At 40.4% G+C, this 17,625-nt stretch overlaps 1 protein-coding gene across 3 annotated transcripts in view; it reads left to right on the top strand.

Moving 5' to 3' along the window:
• NRP1 (neuropilin 1) overlaps positions 1-17,386 on the top strand; it is a gene marked incomplete at its 3' end in the record, with an annotated part of 111,187 nt that extends 93,801 nt beyond the window's left edge. For 2 of the 3 annotated variants that reach the window (XM_080340207.1, XM_080340205.1), the window contains exons 12-17: positions 1,972-2,031; positions 9,163-9,300; positions 13,127-13,398; positions 13,899-13,992; positions 15,574-15,633; positions 17,097-17,386. In XM_080340207.1, coding sequence (XP_080196333.1) covers positions 1,972-2,031; positions 9,163-9,300; positions 13,127-13,398; positions 13,899-13,992; positions 15,574-15,633; positions 17,097-17,386 — 914 coding nt within the window. Of the gene's footprint in view, positions 1-1,971; positions 2,032-9,162; positions 9,301-13,123; positions 13,399-13,898; positions 13,993-15,573; positions 15,634-17,096 lie in introns of all 3 variants that reach the window. The other variant, XM_080340206.1, reaches the window with a different exon arrangement.
• Positions 17,387-17,625: the final 239 nt, after the last annotated feature.

Below are 17,625 nucleotides of genomic sequence, written 5' to 3'. Positions count from 1 at the left end.
TTAATACAAGTGAAAGTGCAGTTTCAGCATCAAACCCTTTCTGAGCTTTGCCAATGTCTCCTGTAAATGCATGTTGCAAACCATAAATTGAAAAACAATTCTTGAGTAGAAAAGACACCGCACGGTCACTGTCACTGCTTTTCAAATCAGTGTCCCAGATGAATCTTATTCTTTTTGAAAACAGCCATGCAGGGAGTCTGACAAAATAGTCTGTATTGTGTTAAGGTAGCTCAGAAAGCTTTCAGTGTTACTAAACATTGTCATTTATTTATTTTTCTGAAAGAAAAGCGCCAGGTCAGGAAATGCTGAGGCTTCCTGCAAAGCCTTACACTGAGAGCTGGCTTGCAAAGCCCAATGGGTAGAGACATATCTCACATAGATGGAGGCTGCATGAGGGGAAGGAGACAGATCTATTCCTGTTCACTCATAGTGTTTGCACTCCAGGGATCTCAGGACTGCATCCCACGTGTCCCTTAGGGAAAGCTTATTGAGCAGAAGAAACTCCCTCTGGCAATTTTTGCAGGTGTGCTTAGGGAGTAGTTTATAATCTCTAAAACAAGGGAACAGCCACGAGCCTTCCTAAGCACTGGCTCATTTGGGGAGCTGAACCGATTTCAGCAATAAAATTGAAAATTACTACATTGCCTTTTTACAAAAGTGAAGACATGTGAGTATGATTTATTACTCCTAGAAACCCTGAGCAGTGCATACCCAGTTCTTCTGGACACTGTAGAAACGCTGCATTGTGCGCATGATGTTACACATGACACTAAAATCCACAGATACGATTTTACCAATAATTTAATTGTAAACACTCTTGTCTTCCTCCAAAATGCATAGAAGGAAAGTATGCAAATCTCATGGCCCATTATGGGTAGCAGGGCAGCGCAGAGGGGATTTCATCAGTGCCTTACCCTCTTTAATGCACTCCCCATGCAAGCATAGTGCCTGCACTCTCATGGGTACGACTGTTAGAGCCACTTCCCTGATAGCACTTGCACATCTGTGAGTATCACAGTGAAGCCTCCCTTGCAATTAACTGTAATTGTGCTGTAGGCCAGACTCCTTCCCGCTCTATTGGGACCCCATACAGAGCTACTCTATTTGTGTGGCTTATAGCATTTCCCGTCAGATCATTCTCACAAACATAAAGCTGATATAGCTTGGGCATTCATTCTCATTGGAAGTCATCATAGTCATCCTTTCTATAATGCTTTAAGCACTTGCTTGCTAGAGAAAATAAAAGCCATTGACTGGCAATCAGCACCCCACTGAGCATTTATAATTGTGCTAATTTGCTTTTTGTTTCCTTTATCAATATGAGGCTTACTTTAAAAAGTCAAGTATTTTTAAAATATCAATTAGTGAGCTCAGGAGAGGGCCATGACCCCACTCACCTCTTGTTCATCTGCTTAAAGCAGAAGACAAAGGGGAAGTCCTTAATTCCTCCTGCTCTTTGAGACAGACCTGAAACTTGCCTTAGACTGTAGCCTAAAGCCAGGCAATTCCCATGCACCTCTGGTGAGCTGGTCTCACAAGGCACCTGCAAAACAACCCAGAGGTAGGAGCCAGCCTGGCAGGGGCTGGAGGACCTCACATCCCTGATGGGCACAAACTGGTGGCTGCTAGGAGGTGCTATGGACATCAGGCACTATATTCCCATGTGATTTGGAGCAAATCGGTGTCTATAAAATAAGGACGGCCACAGGACTGTGGTGAGGATTGATTAGCTGATGTTCGCAAGGACTCCAAAGATATACAGCTTTATTTAATTATGAGGTTTTATTTTCTTTTTTGATAAAGGAAACCAGTTCTCTAATGTCATATTTTCCTGCTTAAGCTCACATACTCAGTTACCTACAGGTCTAATAAAGATGGTGATATTTCAGATTTATATGTAGGCTATTCCTAATGACTGCTGTGTCCTTTGTTGTATCCCATGTATCATGATATGCATAATTTCTTTTCCAGGTGGTACTACCGTGCTGAATACAGAAAAGCCAACAGTAATAGACAATACATTACAACCAGGTAAAAATAATATATCCATATATTTTCTTATCAGAAACGTAATAAATTCCATAACCAAATTTCATACCAGAGACAAAATAATGAATTGCAGCACTTCCTGACTTCCCATTCCCTAAAAGTCTCTGAAGTAAAGAAGCATCTGGTCTCTCAGCACTGTACAGTAAATATTTTATTCCTTTCATCCACATGTAGACACAGCAAAGAACAAGATTTCCTTCTGCATCAGCAAATGCCAAATGCTGACAAAATTAAGCTAACTTAATCACACAGTGCACTCTATTTAAATGTGGCACGTAAGTGACACAAAGTGTGTTTTCAAACTCTGGGAAAACAAAAACAAAGCCACAAGGCCCACTCACTCTTTATACCCATGCTTTTACAAAGCTAAGACAACTAAAGTTTGCCAGTTTTCTCCACCAGGGAGCTGGCAGAATTGCAATATTGTTTTTTATCAAGTTTTCTCAAAGTGGGGTTACATAAACCGCTACCATAAACTTGAAAAGGGAAAAAACAAGTTATCACTGGCAGCAGGTCCTTTTATTTAATCAATAAAATAACTAGCAGCTTTTAAAATCTTTAGTTTACTGCTTCCACAGTTTTCATACCATTTTTTAATATCCTGTACAATTTACTGGGAGTGCGGGAAATTATAGATTTGAGCAGAAAACCCAAACTCCAAAAACCATAAGCAGCAGTTTGAAATCCTTTGCACTAATAATTCTAGAGCAGGAAAGAGGTCAGTTTTCAGTTACTCCCATTTCCTCCGTTAATGTACAGTCAGGCACAGTCTTGCAAGTGATTTATTAATGGGGTGGGTAAGTGTTTATCATTGTTTCCTCAAGCGTGTGATACAATTCGCTCTTGCCTCAAGTAAAAGAAAGGAGTAATAATGCAAAAGTTTCCTAAAGGACACTGATGATGTCAAGCTGATTAAGAGGTAAAGCTGACTTATCTCAGACGTTGTTCCCAGTCTCGGCCTCTGTGTTCTGATATTGCAGAGGCAAAGGCTTTTATTCCCCTCAAAATTTGTCTCCAGGGTCATTCAGCTGGCTTGGTCAGCATATGCTATTCCTAGCTCTGCCCTGCTTTATGAGCAGAGGGAGGCTGTGGAGTACTGGAGCAATGCGAACACGATGGCAGACTGGCCTGCCTTCGATCTTTTGAGGTCCCTTCCAATCCCTGACATTCTGTGATTTTGTGATTCATGGGACACATCTCCTCACCGCGGTTCCCCAGTCCGCACTGAGCTGGAGGGCTACTGAAGATGGTGGATGCAAAGGAAAAAAGGATACTGTGCTGTAGTTTTAGAGTAAGACATTTCAATGTTTATGTCTGAAATGATCTTTTAGCTTTCTATTTTGCTGAAATGAAGGATTTTTTTACAGACTTTTTTTTCTTACCTTTAAACAAATTTCAAATTCATAAAGTGCCTCTGAGTAATGTGGTTTTCCTCCCTCCTCCCCAGTGCCAGTTGTGTTTACAGGTGGTGTTTAATTCCCTTTGCTTGGGTGGGAATCTCCAGTAACAAATTGACTGTTTCTGCCAGAGATTAAGATATCCTCATTTTCTCTCCTTCCTTTCCTCCTGAACCACCTTTGCTTACTCTGTGATGAGCCAAGTGTTTTTCTCTGCTAAAGAAGTTTCTGAGGTTCCCTTCAGAGCATGCCAATGTTACTTCCCTGCATTGCATTGGTAGGAACTGTTTCCTTCCAGGGAATAAGGGACGAGTTCACATCCCAAACTCCAGGCTCCCACATGGCAGCACATTACAAAGATCATAGATAGAGATCAGTCAGATGCTAATAAATAAGAATAAGGTTTCCAGAATCTCCAGTTTAAGACATAAAGGTTTCCAGCTGCTTCATAAGCCCTCACTGAAAAGCAGCCAGAAAATTTCCAAAAAGGGGCAGATAGAAATTCCCCTCAACATGGGGAAGCCCCTCCTGGTATGAAGGTGGTTTAAGAATTTCCTTCTGCTGAAGGGGCATACTGGACCTAGGAGGCACAATGAAGCACATCAGAGCAAGGAGCCATGCAGCTGGGAGCTGTGGTAGCTACAAATAATGTAGTTTAAACTGGTCTTGAAGTTACAGAGCTGCTCAGGGGCCTCTCTGGCCCTCAGCTGGCTGAGTATCAGGGAATCAGTGCATTCCAGCACTTTCAGCTATTTTTAAGCTGAACAAGGTATGAATTTAACACACCAAGGCCTTCAGTTTCCGCCTATATTCCGTCTAAGGGCTGTTTTACCTTAAGATGCTAATACAGCTTGAGGGAAACAGTGAACTCCAAGCCATCAAGCTATTCCAGATCAGTCACAGGATGCAGGCTCTGCACCAGGCCAGCACTGGCCACAGCAGCTCGTGCCCTGCCAATTTGGGACAGAGATCCACCAGCCCTCTCAGTAGCATCACCTGCTGCGGCACAGGTACTTCTGCAAGAGGTGCTGGTACCATGTATTGCTGTCCTGCCTGCATTCTAGCCTGCAAATACCCCTAATCTTGTTATCCTAGACTAACACGTCTGTGTGTGTCAAAGCCTGAGATTATCCTATTCTGACCAGCTTTCATTCACTATGGAAACAGTTAAGAACAAATAACTGGAAAGCCTCCATGTATAAACAAGCTTTCCACCAAGGAGACTTTTACAGTTCATTTCAAGAGGATCGATTTGTGAGAAAATAACAAAGAATCATTATCTCAAACTACTAGAATGTTTCAAGGTTTGGATTTTTTTTAAGAGAGGATCTACTTTCTTCCTCAAACTTAAAAAGATACCTTTAACAAACCTGCCTGTCAAGGTAAATACCTTTCATGCCTTAGTCCTAAGACTCACTCAACATCAAGTCTTTTTGAACACATCTTTTTCATTCCAGAGGACTATTTGAAATGCTTGACTCCTAGCTATTTACATACAGAGTAAGCTGTTCATTTACATTACGTGCTCTCAGTGTGTAAGCTCAGTCCTTTGTAAAGCAGACTGTTCAAGAAGTATACTGTTTTTCACACATAACAGCTATTTCAGAAAATATAATCAAGAAATCCTGAGGTCAAAATCTATGCTGAGAAATCATTTAAAGGTAGAATAAGTCTGATTCCCATTTATAGTGGGACAACTTTGCATCAATAAATGGATATTAAAGCAGTTAAATTATCATTTACTATCATTTAAGGTAATTCTGTGCTGCCAGCAGTGGTATAAAAAGGTGAAATGCAAATACGAATCAGATCCAATATACTACTTTGAAGTGGTCCAAATTATGTTTGTAATTTTCCATTTTAATGTTGATTTACCCTTTGGCGAGAGCATCCTATAGAGAATTTTCATAGCATCTTCAATGCCATCATGCTCCTTCTTGCCGATTGTTGGAGGAGTTATAAAAACATGTCAAAGTCTGTGGGCCACGAAAGATTAATGGACTTGCAAGAAACTCACTCAACTAGATTTTCAAATTACTTTCTTGTTCGTATGCAGTAATGGTTCCAGCTGTGAGCAAGATGTGGTCAAGAAGTACAGCTGTTGGTTATTCTTTGAGAGGATAAATCTGTTTTAATTCAGTGTCACGTACCCTACATTTTGAAAAAGGCATATGGGATTTCGTCACACCTCCCTCTCAGATTCTCATCTGAACTGCTGCTATTTGGTTACATAATAGCTGGTTTTCTTCATCCTCTCCACACACACAAACCTGGAGATCAATCACCCATTGGCAAGAGAATTATCTCAGCATGGGAATGGGCCAGTGCTGTAGAGGGAGCCCACCAAAAGCTACTCAGCCCTGCTTTCCTTCCTTCCACCAGAGCTGCCCAGCTATAGTTCAAGGACAAAGAGGACAGATTGCCTGTATCTTGCTGTGAGCTACTGTATCAGCCCCCTGGGACCTTTAATAGAAGTGTTGAATTATTCTGTCTTCTGCTGGAGCAGATCCATTGTCCATACAGCTAATGAACCTATCCTGATGCTACAAGTGTCTATTATTAATTGGCTATCAGGTCTATTTTTTCTTTTTATGCGTCCCTGGGAGAAGCATTGGAAGAGACATAAGAATAGACAATAAGAGATGGCATATTTAAGGAGCCCATAAAATAAGAGCACTCTGAAATACTTTGCCTTTGACCTTCAATCCCATTGCTGTGATTGTCTAAGGAATGTATTAACACAATCGCTTTTGAAAAAACAACTGGAACCTAGCAAGAAATAGCTAACTGAGAGCAGGTCACTGGTCAAATCTTTCTCAATTTCAGGAGATTCTCATTAACTTCTTCATGGAAAATAAGTTCATTTTTATGATACACCATACCATCTGCGAGACCAAAGCCAAGGAACATAGGCATAGCCAAAGCATATCAGACTTAGGCTCTTTGCCAATTTCCAGGACTATATATTTCAAATGAAAGAGCGAGGAATTCTTTATTAGGTGGTGCTGTGAAATTTAGTTCTGCTTTGAAACTTTGATTAGAGATCTCAGTGTTCAGAGCTGGTTTCAGTCCATGAAGCAAAAGGGTTTTGTCATCCCTCGCACTTTAGAATTAACAATTAAATTCTGGATATTTTCCTTATCCACTTCAGTGTCTAGTTCTCTTTGAATTCTGTTCCACCTTAACAGCATTCGAGGGAAACAAGTCTTGCTCACATCACATGAGATTTTTTTTCCTTTGATCCACGTTGAACTTCACTGGATATCTGAGTTCTCAGGCTATGCAATGGAGAAAACAGAATAATCTTCCTTCTCTGTATTCCTCACCCATTTACATACTTCTCCTGTGTCTTCTGCTATTTATTTTTATTCAGAGTTGAACAATACCAGTCCTTTCAATCTCTTTGTGCTCTCTGCTCATTGATGCTGTGTGATATCTTCAGATTGATGTGATCTATCTACCACTGTTCTCTTTTCTTGTGGTTTGAATACCACACAGGCTATCATGGTATAATCCTTCTGGATTAATAAGATTAATTTTGTTTTACGTTTTCTAATACCTTTTCTAAAGTTCTGTTTCATGGCTCTGATGTCAAAGTCATGCAATATAGCTCTCCCTAGGCCTCCTTGACAATGAAAAGCTATTTTTCACAAACTTAAAAACCTTTAATTCATTTCAATGTCACTCAGTTTCTTTAAAAACTGCCCTTGATTTTCAGATGTCCTCTTTTGGGCAAGATGTCTTTGATCACGGCCCCATTACCTAGAAAAAGAAAAAAAACATATACTGAAGAAAGAAACATAATGGATTGCCTTTCTGTACCCACATGTGCACAGGCTGATTTCTGCTTCTTTGGCATTTTGAGCCCAAAGAGAGATCATTCACCACGATCCGCCCCTTTCCTGGAAAGAGTTAGGATCCTCCAGGAAACGTGTTTTCTCCACATTGAATTCCTGTGCCAGACATTATCTGTTTAATTCATTTGTTCCCAGTTAGGATTCTGTATTCGTGACAATGTGGAGCAGACCCCTCTGGAGGCCAGTGGGAGGGAGGGGGGAGGCAGGCGGGATGGGGCAGATGAAAGGAAGGAGCGAAGAACGAAGAGATGCTGCAGCACCGCCGTGGTTCTGACAGGCGGAGGAAAGGGGCACGAGCTGCTGTACACTCTCTGCTGACAGAAAGAAATTTTCTAGGGGCCAGGGGAGAGAGGGCACAGTGGCTGCAATGCAGGAATCCAGTGAGTTGAGTGAAAACTGTGTCTTGGAGCAAGGACTTGTCAAGCAAGGACGCAGCAGGCAAAGAGAGGATGATAGATGAACACTTTTTATATCCATTCTGTCTCAACCTACTCACCTGAGGTTTTGTCTGTGTTGATAAAATGATTATTCTAGTTTACTTTTCCATTAAAATCTGGGTTGTGAGTTCAAAAGTATTTCCAGTCTTTCCTGGGCAGGAGGAGGAGGAGGTCTTTGCCTCTTCAGACTGGAACAGCTCCACCTCAAGGGTCTGGCCAGCCACAGGTCCCAACACACTTCCCATATTTATCCATATTTTCCCACAATAAACAAAACACATTCTAGCAGCTGCATTATCTTTCCTGGCTTTTTGTTATACATATATAATGGGCAAGAAAGCAAAAGAACACAATTCTTCCCCCAGAGCTGATACTGATGGGAGCACAGAGTCCTTTGTTCTTAGTTCATACTTGCACAAAGCATCTCATTAAAGTAAACCTAAGTTATTCCTTTAATAAGGCATGAGTCATGCCTGAGAAAAGACTTTAGGATTTGGTCACATTACTGTGGGAAGAGTATTGCTCTACTGGGAGTTCTCATTGCTCAAGGTGAGCTAAAGGTTCATACCAATGGGGTAGGAACCAAAAGCTCAAAAGATTTCAAACTGCTTCTGAAAATAAGAAATGCAAGGGATTTATATGCTATCTTTGTATAATCTTTCCATTCAAATTCCAAGTTCAATAGAAGAAAATAAGCTACTATGTATTAAACCTTTGGGCAGAATTGAAGAGAAGCTGAAAACAAGATATGATCTCATCCTGACCATAATACCAGACTTCCCTTGTTTTACATGGAGCTTGTTTTGAAGCTTATTTTGAGTTCATTTGGCAATCAGCCACATTTGTCCCTTTTCCATCTCAATTTATCCATTTCAATGCTGCCATCTTGTGGACCCACTTAAATGTCTGAAAGATGCTGAAATAAGTTCCTTACTGAAGCCACACACTATACATTTCACCAGAAATTCTTTCCTGCCAAGGACATTCCATTAGTGTTTCTGCCCTTTCTTTCTTTTTTGTCCAAATCTTATTGTGAGTTGTGGCAAAATGTTGGACAGTTACAGTACAAATAGATATTACCAACCATCAAATAGATCTGATAAGCAAGCCAGAGCTTTCTTTTTGAGTCGTATATGTTACAACACAGTTATCAGCTAATGTGGGCAAATCAGAAGCATTAATCTAACCACAAAAAATCCCAAAATATGGGTCATAAAGAGACAAGAAACAACCACACCACTTATTAGAAATAGTCTTTTTTCATGTTTCCCAGCAGGACTGTTCTTGCTATGGCTTTTCAGATTTTCAATCGGGAATCGTTCTGTTAATGGTCAAATGCATGCATTTGGTTTTGAAGTGCCAAATCTGAATTACACAATCAATAATCACATTTTGTCCATTCTTTTCCCTCTTTATCTGCAGAGCTGCCACTCTACAACTTCAACTGTGGCTTTGGCTGGGGATCCCAAAAGACTTTGTGCCATTGGGAGCATGACAACCAGGTGGACTTAAAGTGGGCAATCCTGACCAGCAAAACTGGGCCAATTCAAGACCACACAGGTAAACATGAGTTCATGATTTAGCCATTTTACATGGGAAGAGGTTATTCTTTTTAATACTAACATGGCCTGCCAAAACCAGAGGAGAGTGTATGATACTTAAAATCTGTAGAGTCACAAAGATGACTCTCCAGGCAACCTAACCTGTTAGATGTAGTCACAACTGACTATAGTCGTCCTTTCTGTTGGGGAATAAAGATCATTTATTGTCAGGAGTTGCAGATATTCTCTTCTCCTGTCTTGCCTTTAGATAACCATAATCTGGGGTAGAAAAAAATTCTGAATGGTCAAATATTCTGCAAATATCACTTACCAAGTGATTCAGTCATAAACAAAACAACACGTTGTTCCTGTTTGTAGTTACGGGGACTGCCCACCACAGAAAGGTGTTGTAAATGAAACTTCCCAGAGGAACGTATTTCCATGCCCTCCTCCTCTCCAGCAGGAGCTGGAGATCATAGCCATCCCTTTGCTCACACACAGTTTTTCCAGAAATATCACCCTGGGAAATTGATTGGTTGGTTTAGTAGTATTTAACTCATGGCTCTGCATAATTAGGCAATAAATATGCTGCTGGGTAGTGGAGAAGGGCAGGCTCTGTGTGACCTGCACAGCCTCTCACTTTAGTGTTCTCTCCTGCATACGTGCAGATTAATCAAATGTGTTGAGATGAATCCCCCTTCCCACTTCTGCAACCCCTTTGCCTAATGAGAATGACAAGGAAATTAGACAAAATTGGACTTTTTAAAATCTGAGACACTTTCAATTGAATCTTAAGACAAGTACAGTAGTTTCAGGAAAAAAAAAAACTTATAATACTTTGACTATAAATGGCATTGTACAAATAAATGGCATCAAATTAACTAAATGTAGTTAGCTGAAGTGAAGGCTGTAATGGTGGAAAAATTGATGTAAAGTGAAATGGCTCGGTAGAATCTGACATTGAAAAGAGGTTAAAAGCTATGTTAGCCAGAGACTGACAAAACCTAAAAGGCATGCATAAGTAAAGCTCTAATTAAGACAATGAAGACAGAGTTCCTGACCCAGCACTGCAATAATACTCTCGAAATGAGAGCTATCTGCACTTTGACACCAAGGATTATAGAGAGACCGAACCTGTCTTCAGTCAGGAGAAGAAGAAATTATATTCTTCAAATGAGATTTTGTTGTTTCCTTTGGGCCCTGCTAGTGCAGAAGACTTATTTGTTCCATTAGCTGTAGCTTCAGTAAGTCTTAGAGGCAGCCACTTCTGCCACTTACTGCACTTTCAATATTTTCCAAGATTTTCCTTCAACTCTAAGGTCACCTTCACCTGCCAGGTTTGCCGTTCACCTGCCAGCAGGTACAGAAAGAGTGCTGTGAACACAGACCATGAACAGCCTGAGTGGCACAGACATCCCAACCAAGCCCCTCAGTGCCACCACTACACAGCAAGGCCACTCTGTATATTGGGAGAACTGCAACAAGCAATTCCCAGACACATCTGGCTCTCAACTGCACATGTATAAAGCTCAACAAACTCCACAAAAGCTATCTTCAACAGTAATTCCTTTAAGACAGCAGGATACACTGTATGACATTTCAAATTATTCATAATGTGATTAAATCTGGCCACAGTAAGGTCCTCCAACTGAGACAGCCATCCTAATGCTGGGATTATTTTCCTTTTTTCCTCCTTTTGGATTTCCCTATCACAATTCTTTGATGAGATTTGCACATCTTGTGCTGCACAGAAGAAAAGTTGGAAAGAATATATAGGCACAAGCACTCCTGCTGAAGAAGCTGAACAAGATGTTACTGCAGGAAGATAGAAAAAAAAATAAAAAAGCCTAATTTTTTTTGGCAATTTAACATCATCTTCCCCTAGGAAATTCTCTCAAAAAACAGGTACTTTCACATGCCTGTTGACCAGGATATCTCTGATTGTCCATAGAAAAATGCATACAAAGGTGTCCTTGTCTCATGTTTTCATGTCAGAAGAAAATTTCTCTTTCTCCTACACTAGGGCCACTTCTTCCAGCCACTGGGTTTAACCCACTCCTCTTTGTTCCTGTCTCACCTTTTATTAACCTCATCCTTCATATTCTACCCAGAGTAGCAATGCTCATCCTAATGATTTCATTGTGTAGGACTACACCATTACAGTCCAGCAAGCCTCAATTATACATTATTTCAAATTAAATTCAAGAATATCATGTATAAGCAAAGACTAATGACAACAAAATACCACCCTTCCAAAACATCTTCTTTTGCCTCTTTTTACTTTTCTTTTGTTTAAGCATTGATATAAACAGAGATATGTGCACTTATTACAGCCTTTGAGGAATAGTATTTCTTACTACTATTTTCTCCTTCCTACTTTCAAAATAACTTTATATCAATGCCAGTAAATCCTGTCTCCACCCTTTTGTGTGAGTGCATTACACACGCCATCTATTCTTACATACACCAGGATGAACTTTGTATTTTTCCACCATAATTCTCTGCAAAGAAGCTGTTCAAAAGCTGACTGGATGGATGCCTGGCTGGTGTAAATCAGAAGCTCTTCTCTGTAGTCAGTATCTTACTTAGCAATTTTCTGTTTCCAAACTAATCACACTCCCACATGCTTCTCTCCCAGTGTGATTAAGCAAGTAATTTTCCAAGTTAAGGGTATTAGGTGTTCAGATTTCAACATGTATAACAAATCCATTATGCTCTTCAGAAAATACCAGCCATAATCTTACTCTTTTGGGAAATGGCTCACAAATATACAGAGCTCAATATCTTATTACAAAAATCAAGGGAGCAACTCTTGCATCATTTGTGACAATGCTCAGGCTCTGCTTGTGAGTACTGTTTAGATCTCAGTTCCTGATCTCTGACCAGGGCTCTTCAAAGTTACTTTATTCTCCAGTGTTCTTCCCATTCTAATCTTGCCTCCTTGAGTGCAGATTACTTTAAATAGAGATTAAAAATAGCTCTTTGCACAATTAGTGTAGAGTAGGCCCCAGGGATTTCTGTCTAGCCTGCTGAACTAGGGCTTGCTCTCTTCAGGAGGTGCATGCTGACTAACGGAGCATATGCTGTCACACCAAACATGCTCTTCCCTCCTCCCTGACCAAAAACAAATGCCTTGTGTGTGCCATGTAGTAAACATGTTGTTAGGGTTCACTCTCAGCACAAAGCAGCCGAGTGAACAGCAAAGGAGTCCACCAGAAGAAATCAGGGAACCAGTGAATCATAGAATGGTTTGGGTTGGAAAGGACCTTTAAAGGTCATCTAGTCCAAACCCCCTGCCATAAGCAGGGGCACCTTCAACTAGATCGGGTTCCCCAGAGCCCTGTCCAGTCTGGCCTTGAATGTTTCCACGGATGGCACATCCACCACGTCTCTGGGCAACCTGGGCCAGTGTTTCACCACCCTCATTGTTAAAAATTGCTTTTTTATACCCAGTCTGAATCTCCACTCTTTTAGTTTAAAACCATTTCCCCTTGTCCTATCGTAACAGGCCCTGCTGAAAAGTCTGTCCCCATCTTTCTTACAAGCCACCTTTAAGTACTGAAAGGCTACAGTAAATTCTCCCCGAAGCCTTCTCTTCTCCAGGCTAAACAACCCCAACTCAGCCTTTCCTCGCAGGAGAGGTGGTCCATCCCTCTGATCATTTTTGTGGCCTTCAGCTTTCCTAGAGCTCCCAGACCAAAGCCCTCTGACTCTCCTGGCTGTGAGACTTGACCCATCAGCATAGAAAAAAAGGCAAAATGATCAGGGGTGGTTGGGACTTCTTAGGTAAGCAAAGAAAATGAAAGCTGGTGGCTATTCCTAACACAGTCCTTTTGTCACAGTAGGAGATGGCAATTTCATTTACTCACAAGCTGACGAAAGCCAGAAAGGCAAAGTCGCCCGACTGCTGAGCCCCGTGATTTACTCACAGAACTCTGCCCACTGCATGACTTTCTGGTACCACATGTCTGGCCCACACGTCGGCACCCTGAAGATCAAACTGCGGTACCAAAAGCCAGATGAATATGACCAGGTGCTGTGGACCCTGAGCGGGAACCAGGCAAATAGCTGGAAGGAAGGACGTGTTCTTCTTCACAAGTCTGTGAAACACTATCAGGTAAGTTCAGCTTGCTGAACTAGCAGAGCCGAGGCCAGTAAGACCTTGCTGGTCATGTTTTATACACCATAGCAGAAGATGCTGCTGAAGGATTTATGTAGACAGTATTATACCTACAGGTGAGGTGCTGCTGCTGTGACAGTAATAATAGCGGCATATTTCATGGTATCTTAGATGACAGTGATACAAGCAATTTGTTATCGAAGGCCAAATAAACACCTTAGAAATCATTTCTCATCTATCACAAAACTGCATTCTTGCCACAGTCTTGCTGCTGATATAAAAGTCTTTAATGAAGTTATGACATCATAAAAATTAACATTTGTACATATATAGGTTCATAAGGGCATACGGTGGAGATTGGCAGTCCACAATCAAAGTACATGAAGATTTGGAATCACGACAAGTGAAGATTTCTGTTAACAATTAGCTAAGATATCCTGAATGCTGCAATTGTGTATTAATATGAAAACAATGTAAACATTGTCTTATTTTGCCAGGTCGTTATTGAGGGAGAAATCGGAAAAGGAACTGGAGGAATTGCTGTGGATGATATTAAAATTGACAATCACGTAGCACAAGAGGATTGCCGAAGTAAGTATAATTAGCAAGAACTTAGAGACATCTCAGCCAAAACATTATTTATTTTGTTCTGATAGCTGGTTTTAGCTGTAAGAAAGGGATAGATATTATTGGCTATATAAGAAGTTTTGCACTGAAAACACCCTGATCTGGCCCATAGCTTTATTTATATGAAGTGTCACTGGTGTCATCTCAGTACTGCAGCAACTGCAATATTTTGGATCAGAACTGGCATCCTACTGACAAGGGTCACAGCATATTCACATTCTCACATTTTTCCCTATGTTTTAGATTGCTGGTCTCTTTAAATTTCTCTACTTTTCCTAATGGTCTTCTCTGTTTTAACTGATGCTCAAAATCCAATCTTATTTATTCATCCATTTTAGATCACTTACTACCAAGCCTACTTGAAGTCTACTTTAAAAGACTGTATCAAACCCTTATAGAATACACAGACAAGGTGAAATGGCCCCTTACACTGTCCTCTGCTGTCCTGTAATTCTGAGTTTGCTGTGACTCATTTGCTGTAGTCAGCACCTCCCAGACACACGGGACACAAATGGCCTTTTCCACATCTGAGCCAAGCTATTCCTGAGATGCTATTTGAGTCCTTTTATTTCTGGTCAGTCTTGAGTTATTCCAGTCACTGCTGATCATATGTGCATTGCATACTGCACGTGATTTGGCAGCAGCAATGCCAGATAAACGCAAGCAACTGAACCTTGTCCTTCATGATGGAGATGAAGCCATGACTTTTATGTAGGAGAGGGAATAGAACTGAGAATCATTAGCATTAGAAAGAAGAACTTATGCCATGAGAGTTGGCAACATATCTGAGACCAATAATTAGCTACCTTTTGTAGCTACTATACTTTTAAGGGTAACAAGACAGACTTCAGCTACATGGTCATTTCATTGCAGGATGACAAAACTACGCAATCACTTTTTATCAGACAGTCCAACTTCTGCAGTTCATCATACGCCACCAGAGTGACAGCTATCAGGAGAGACAGAACGCACTGTTTGGTCCTCCTGCAGTGTCCTCAGTGCCCAGAAGGGTGCTGGGTTCACAGCGATGGAGTTTGCCTGACTTCAAAATGAGAGAGGAAAGCAACTTTTTTTCCTACCTCCACATGTTTGGTTTATTCAAACCTAATTCTGAGAAAGGATTTTGGCCTATGGGAGCTAAATCCAAAAGCTCAGTCTGAAGCCCAAACACACATGGTCTCATTGCAGTCAGTGAAACTATTCCTGTGATTAACTATGCATATGCTGATGAAGTGCTATGGAATTGGGCTCCAAAATTGTAAATACAATGAATGAGATGCTAATTCATCACACTGATTTATCTTTCCCAGGCATGGAAAACCCCTGCTGATAACTATAACTGTGCCAAGACTGGGCGGAGAGGAGTTTTTAAATCTTTCTTTTTTCCTCCATTAATTTTCAGAGCCCATCATAATGAACAGTTCTGTCAAGCTGACATAATGATGCTCTGACACAGGAAAATCTGCTATACCATTATTGCCAGCATCATAGTCAATCAGTGTTTGTAACCCTAATAATCAATGTCAATTCTTTTTGCTTCATTAGAATCAACTGACGTGGAGAATGAAATAGATGAAGACGACGACCCAGAAAGTAATCAAACAGGTAAAAATTGTGTTATTGTTAAAAGGGAATTAATTTTTAAGTGTATGATCATGTAAATTTGTGTATTCTGATTATTTATTTATAGATTAGCACTCTAACTGCATATTGTATTAAGGTTTTATGATTTATCTGCATCAGATGCTAAGAAATTTTACATTTATTTGAAGGATGTAATAGTTTTATTCTTCTATGTCACCAATATTACAGACTTTGTATTATTTATACCTATCTTAAACCTTACGCATTTTATGTATGTATTTTGTTACATCATATACATATACTTGCATGCAAACTATAGCTCCTTAATATTTTGTTGCCTAGAAGGCTTGTCCACAGCTGAAGAAACAGCTGTTATTGCCTCTTACAACTTACGACTCGCACAGTGTCGAGGTAATTAGGCTCAAAACTCTCCAGGCTAATTGTTTCACAGACCTGGCTGAAAATGTCAGTTTATGACCAGTCTACCAAAGCATTATCATTTTCAATGATGATAGCTCTAAATGGATCATTAAATAGGTCATAATTGTCATATTGTCCCAATAATAAAATATACTTGCATTTTTCAGGCGATGAGCTTAATTTTTTTTGTTACAATCAATGGGATTGCTATCATCGATTTCAGTAAAAGCAGGGTTTGTCCAAAAAAGACTATTTGTCTTTTCCTGTAACAATTAGCAGGGTTTGCAAGTTTACTGGGTCTCTTTTATAAACTGAAAGGGTTGAGGGAAAACATTGTGATACCCAGTGAATATTTTACATGAGGAGGGAGAGTGCTCTTATGTGTCAGTTCAGTCATTATTTCAAGGTCCAGTCCTGAAGTCAGTAGAGAAGGGTGCAAAATGGCTGGAGATTCCCAACCAATGTCTAAGGCTATAAACATTCTCACTGACCTGAACAAGATTTAATTAGTATTTTAGTGCTAAATACTGCAAGCTGGCAAAATATAATCAAAAGATCTGGTAATTCATTCCCTAGTGTACCACTTCATCCAAGGCAGAATCACACCCCTACTAACATGCGGCAGATTCTAGGACTGGACAACAGTATGAAAAAAATCAAACAGTATTTGGGCCGCATTATACAGGGTGTTTCAGAAAGATGGACCCAATTTCATGTTGGCAACATGTTACAGTTACACAAAAATTTACAAACCGTTTAATGATTTATCATTTTTCGCAACCTCTTTATAAATCCTCTATGTTCCCTTCACCTGCTGCACAGACAACATCAAGACGATAGTTGAATCCACGCCAAACACCTCTCAATTAGGTCCATCTTTTTGAAACACCCTGAAGTTTTCAGCTATTTAGGACTACCTCCTAGAAGCCAAGTTTTCAAATTATGTAGCAATTTCTGTCAAAAACTCAATGTCATTTGTCCAAACTTCCAACTCATCAAACAAAACTAACTAGAATCAGTTCTGAAAACTTTGCAATTCTTTACTCTTCTTTACTCCATTTCAGGGTTTACACCTCCATACCATACAGGTGAGGACTACGACGATAACATCTCCAGGAAACCAGGCAACGTCCTGAAGACCCTAGATCCAATCCTTATTACCATCATAGCCATGAGTGCCCTCGGGGTGCTTTTAGGAGCCATCTGTGGAGTTGTCCTGTACTGTGCCTGTTGGCACAATGGGATGTCAGAGAGGAACTTGTCTGCACTGGAGAATTACAATTTTGAACTGGTCGACGGTGTAAAACTGAAAAAAGATAAACTAAACACACAGAATTCATACTCGGAAGCATGAAGGTATAAAGCAACTGGAGAAGTTTCAGAGAATCGAGATGGAAGGACATAGCTCGGTCATGCTGGGGAACTGTTGATCTTCTTTTACTGTACAGGCTGAAAAGTGCGTTGATGACACTGAGCCAAGCTTTTCTCAGGAGCTTCAATGAGTGTGTAACCGATAAACATGGACAACAATCTGTGTTAACAATCTGAATCATGTACAGTCTGCTTTTTCTTTTGGTTTTATTTGAAATAATC

This window comes from Nesoenas mayeri, assembly GCF_963082525.1.
Source record: "Nesoenas mayeri genome assembly, chromosome: 2".
In the NCBI taxonomy this organism is placed as follows: Eukaryota; Metazoa; Chordata; class Aves; order Columbiformes; family Columbidae; genus Nesoenas; species Nesoenas mayeri.
This window is presented reverse-complemented; position numbering and strand designations above follow the sequence as displayed.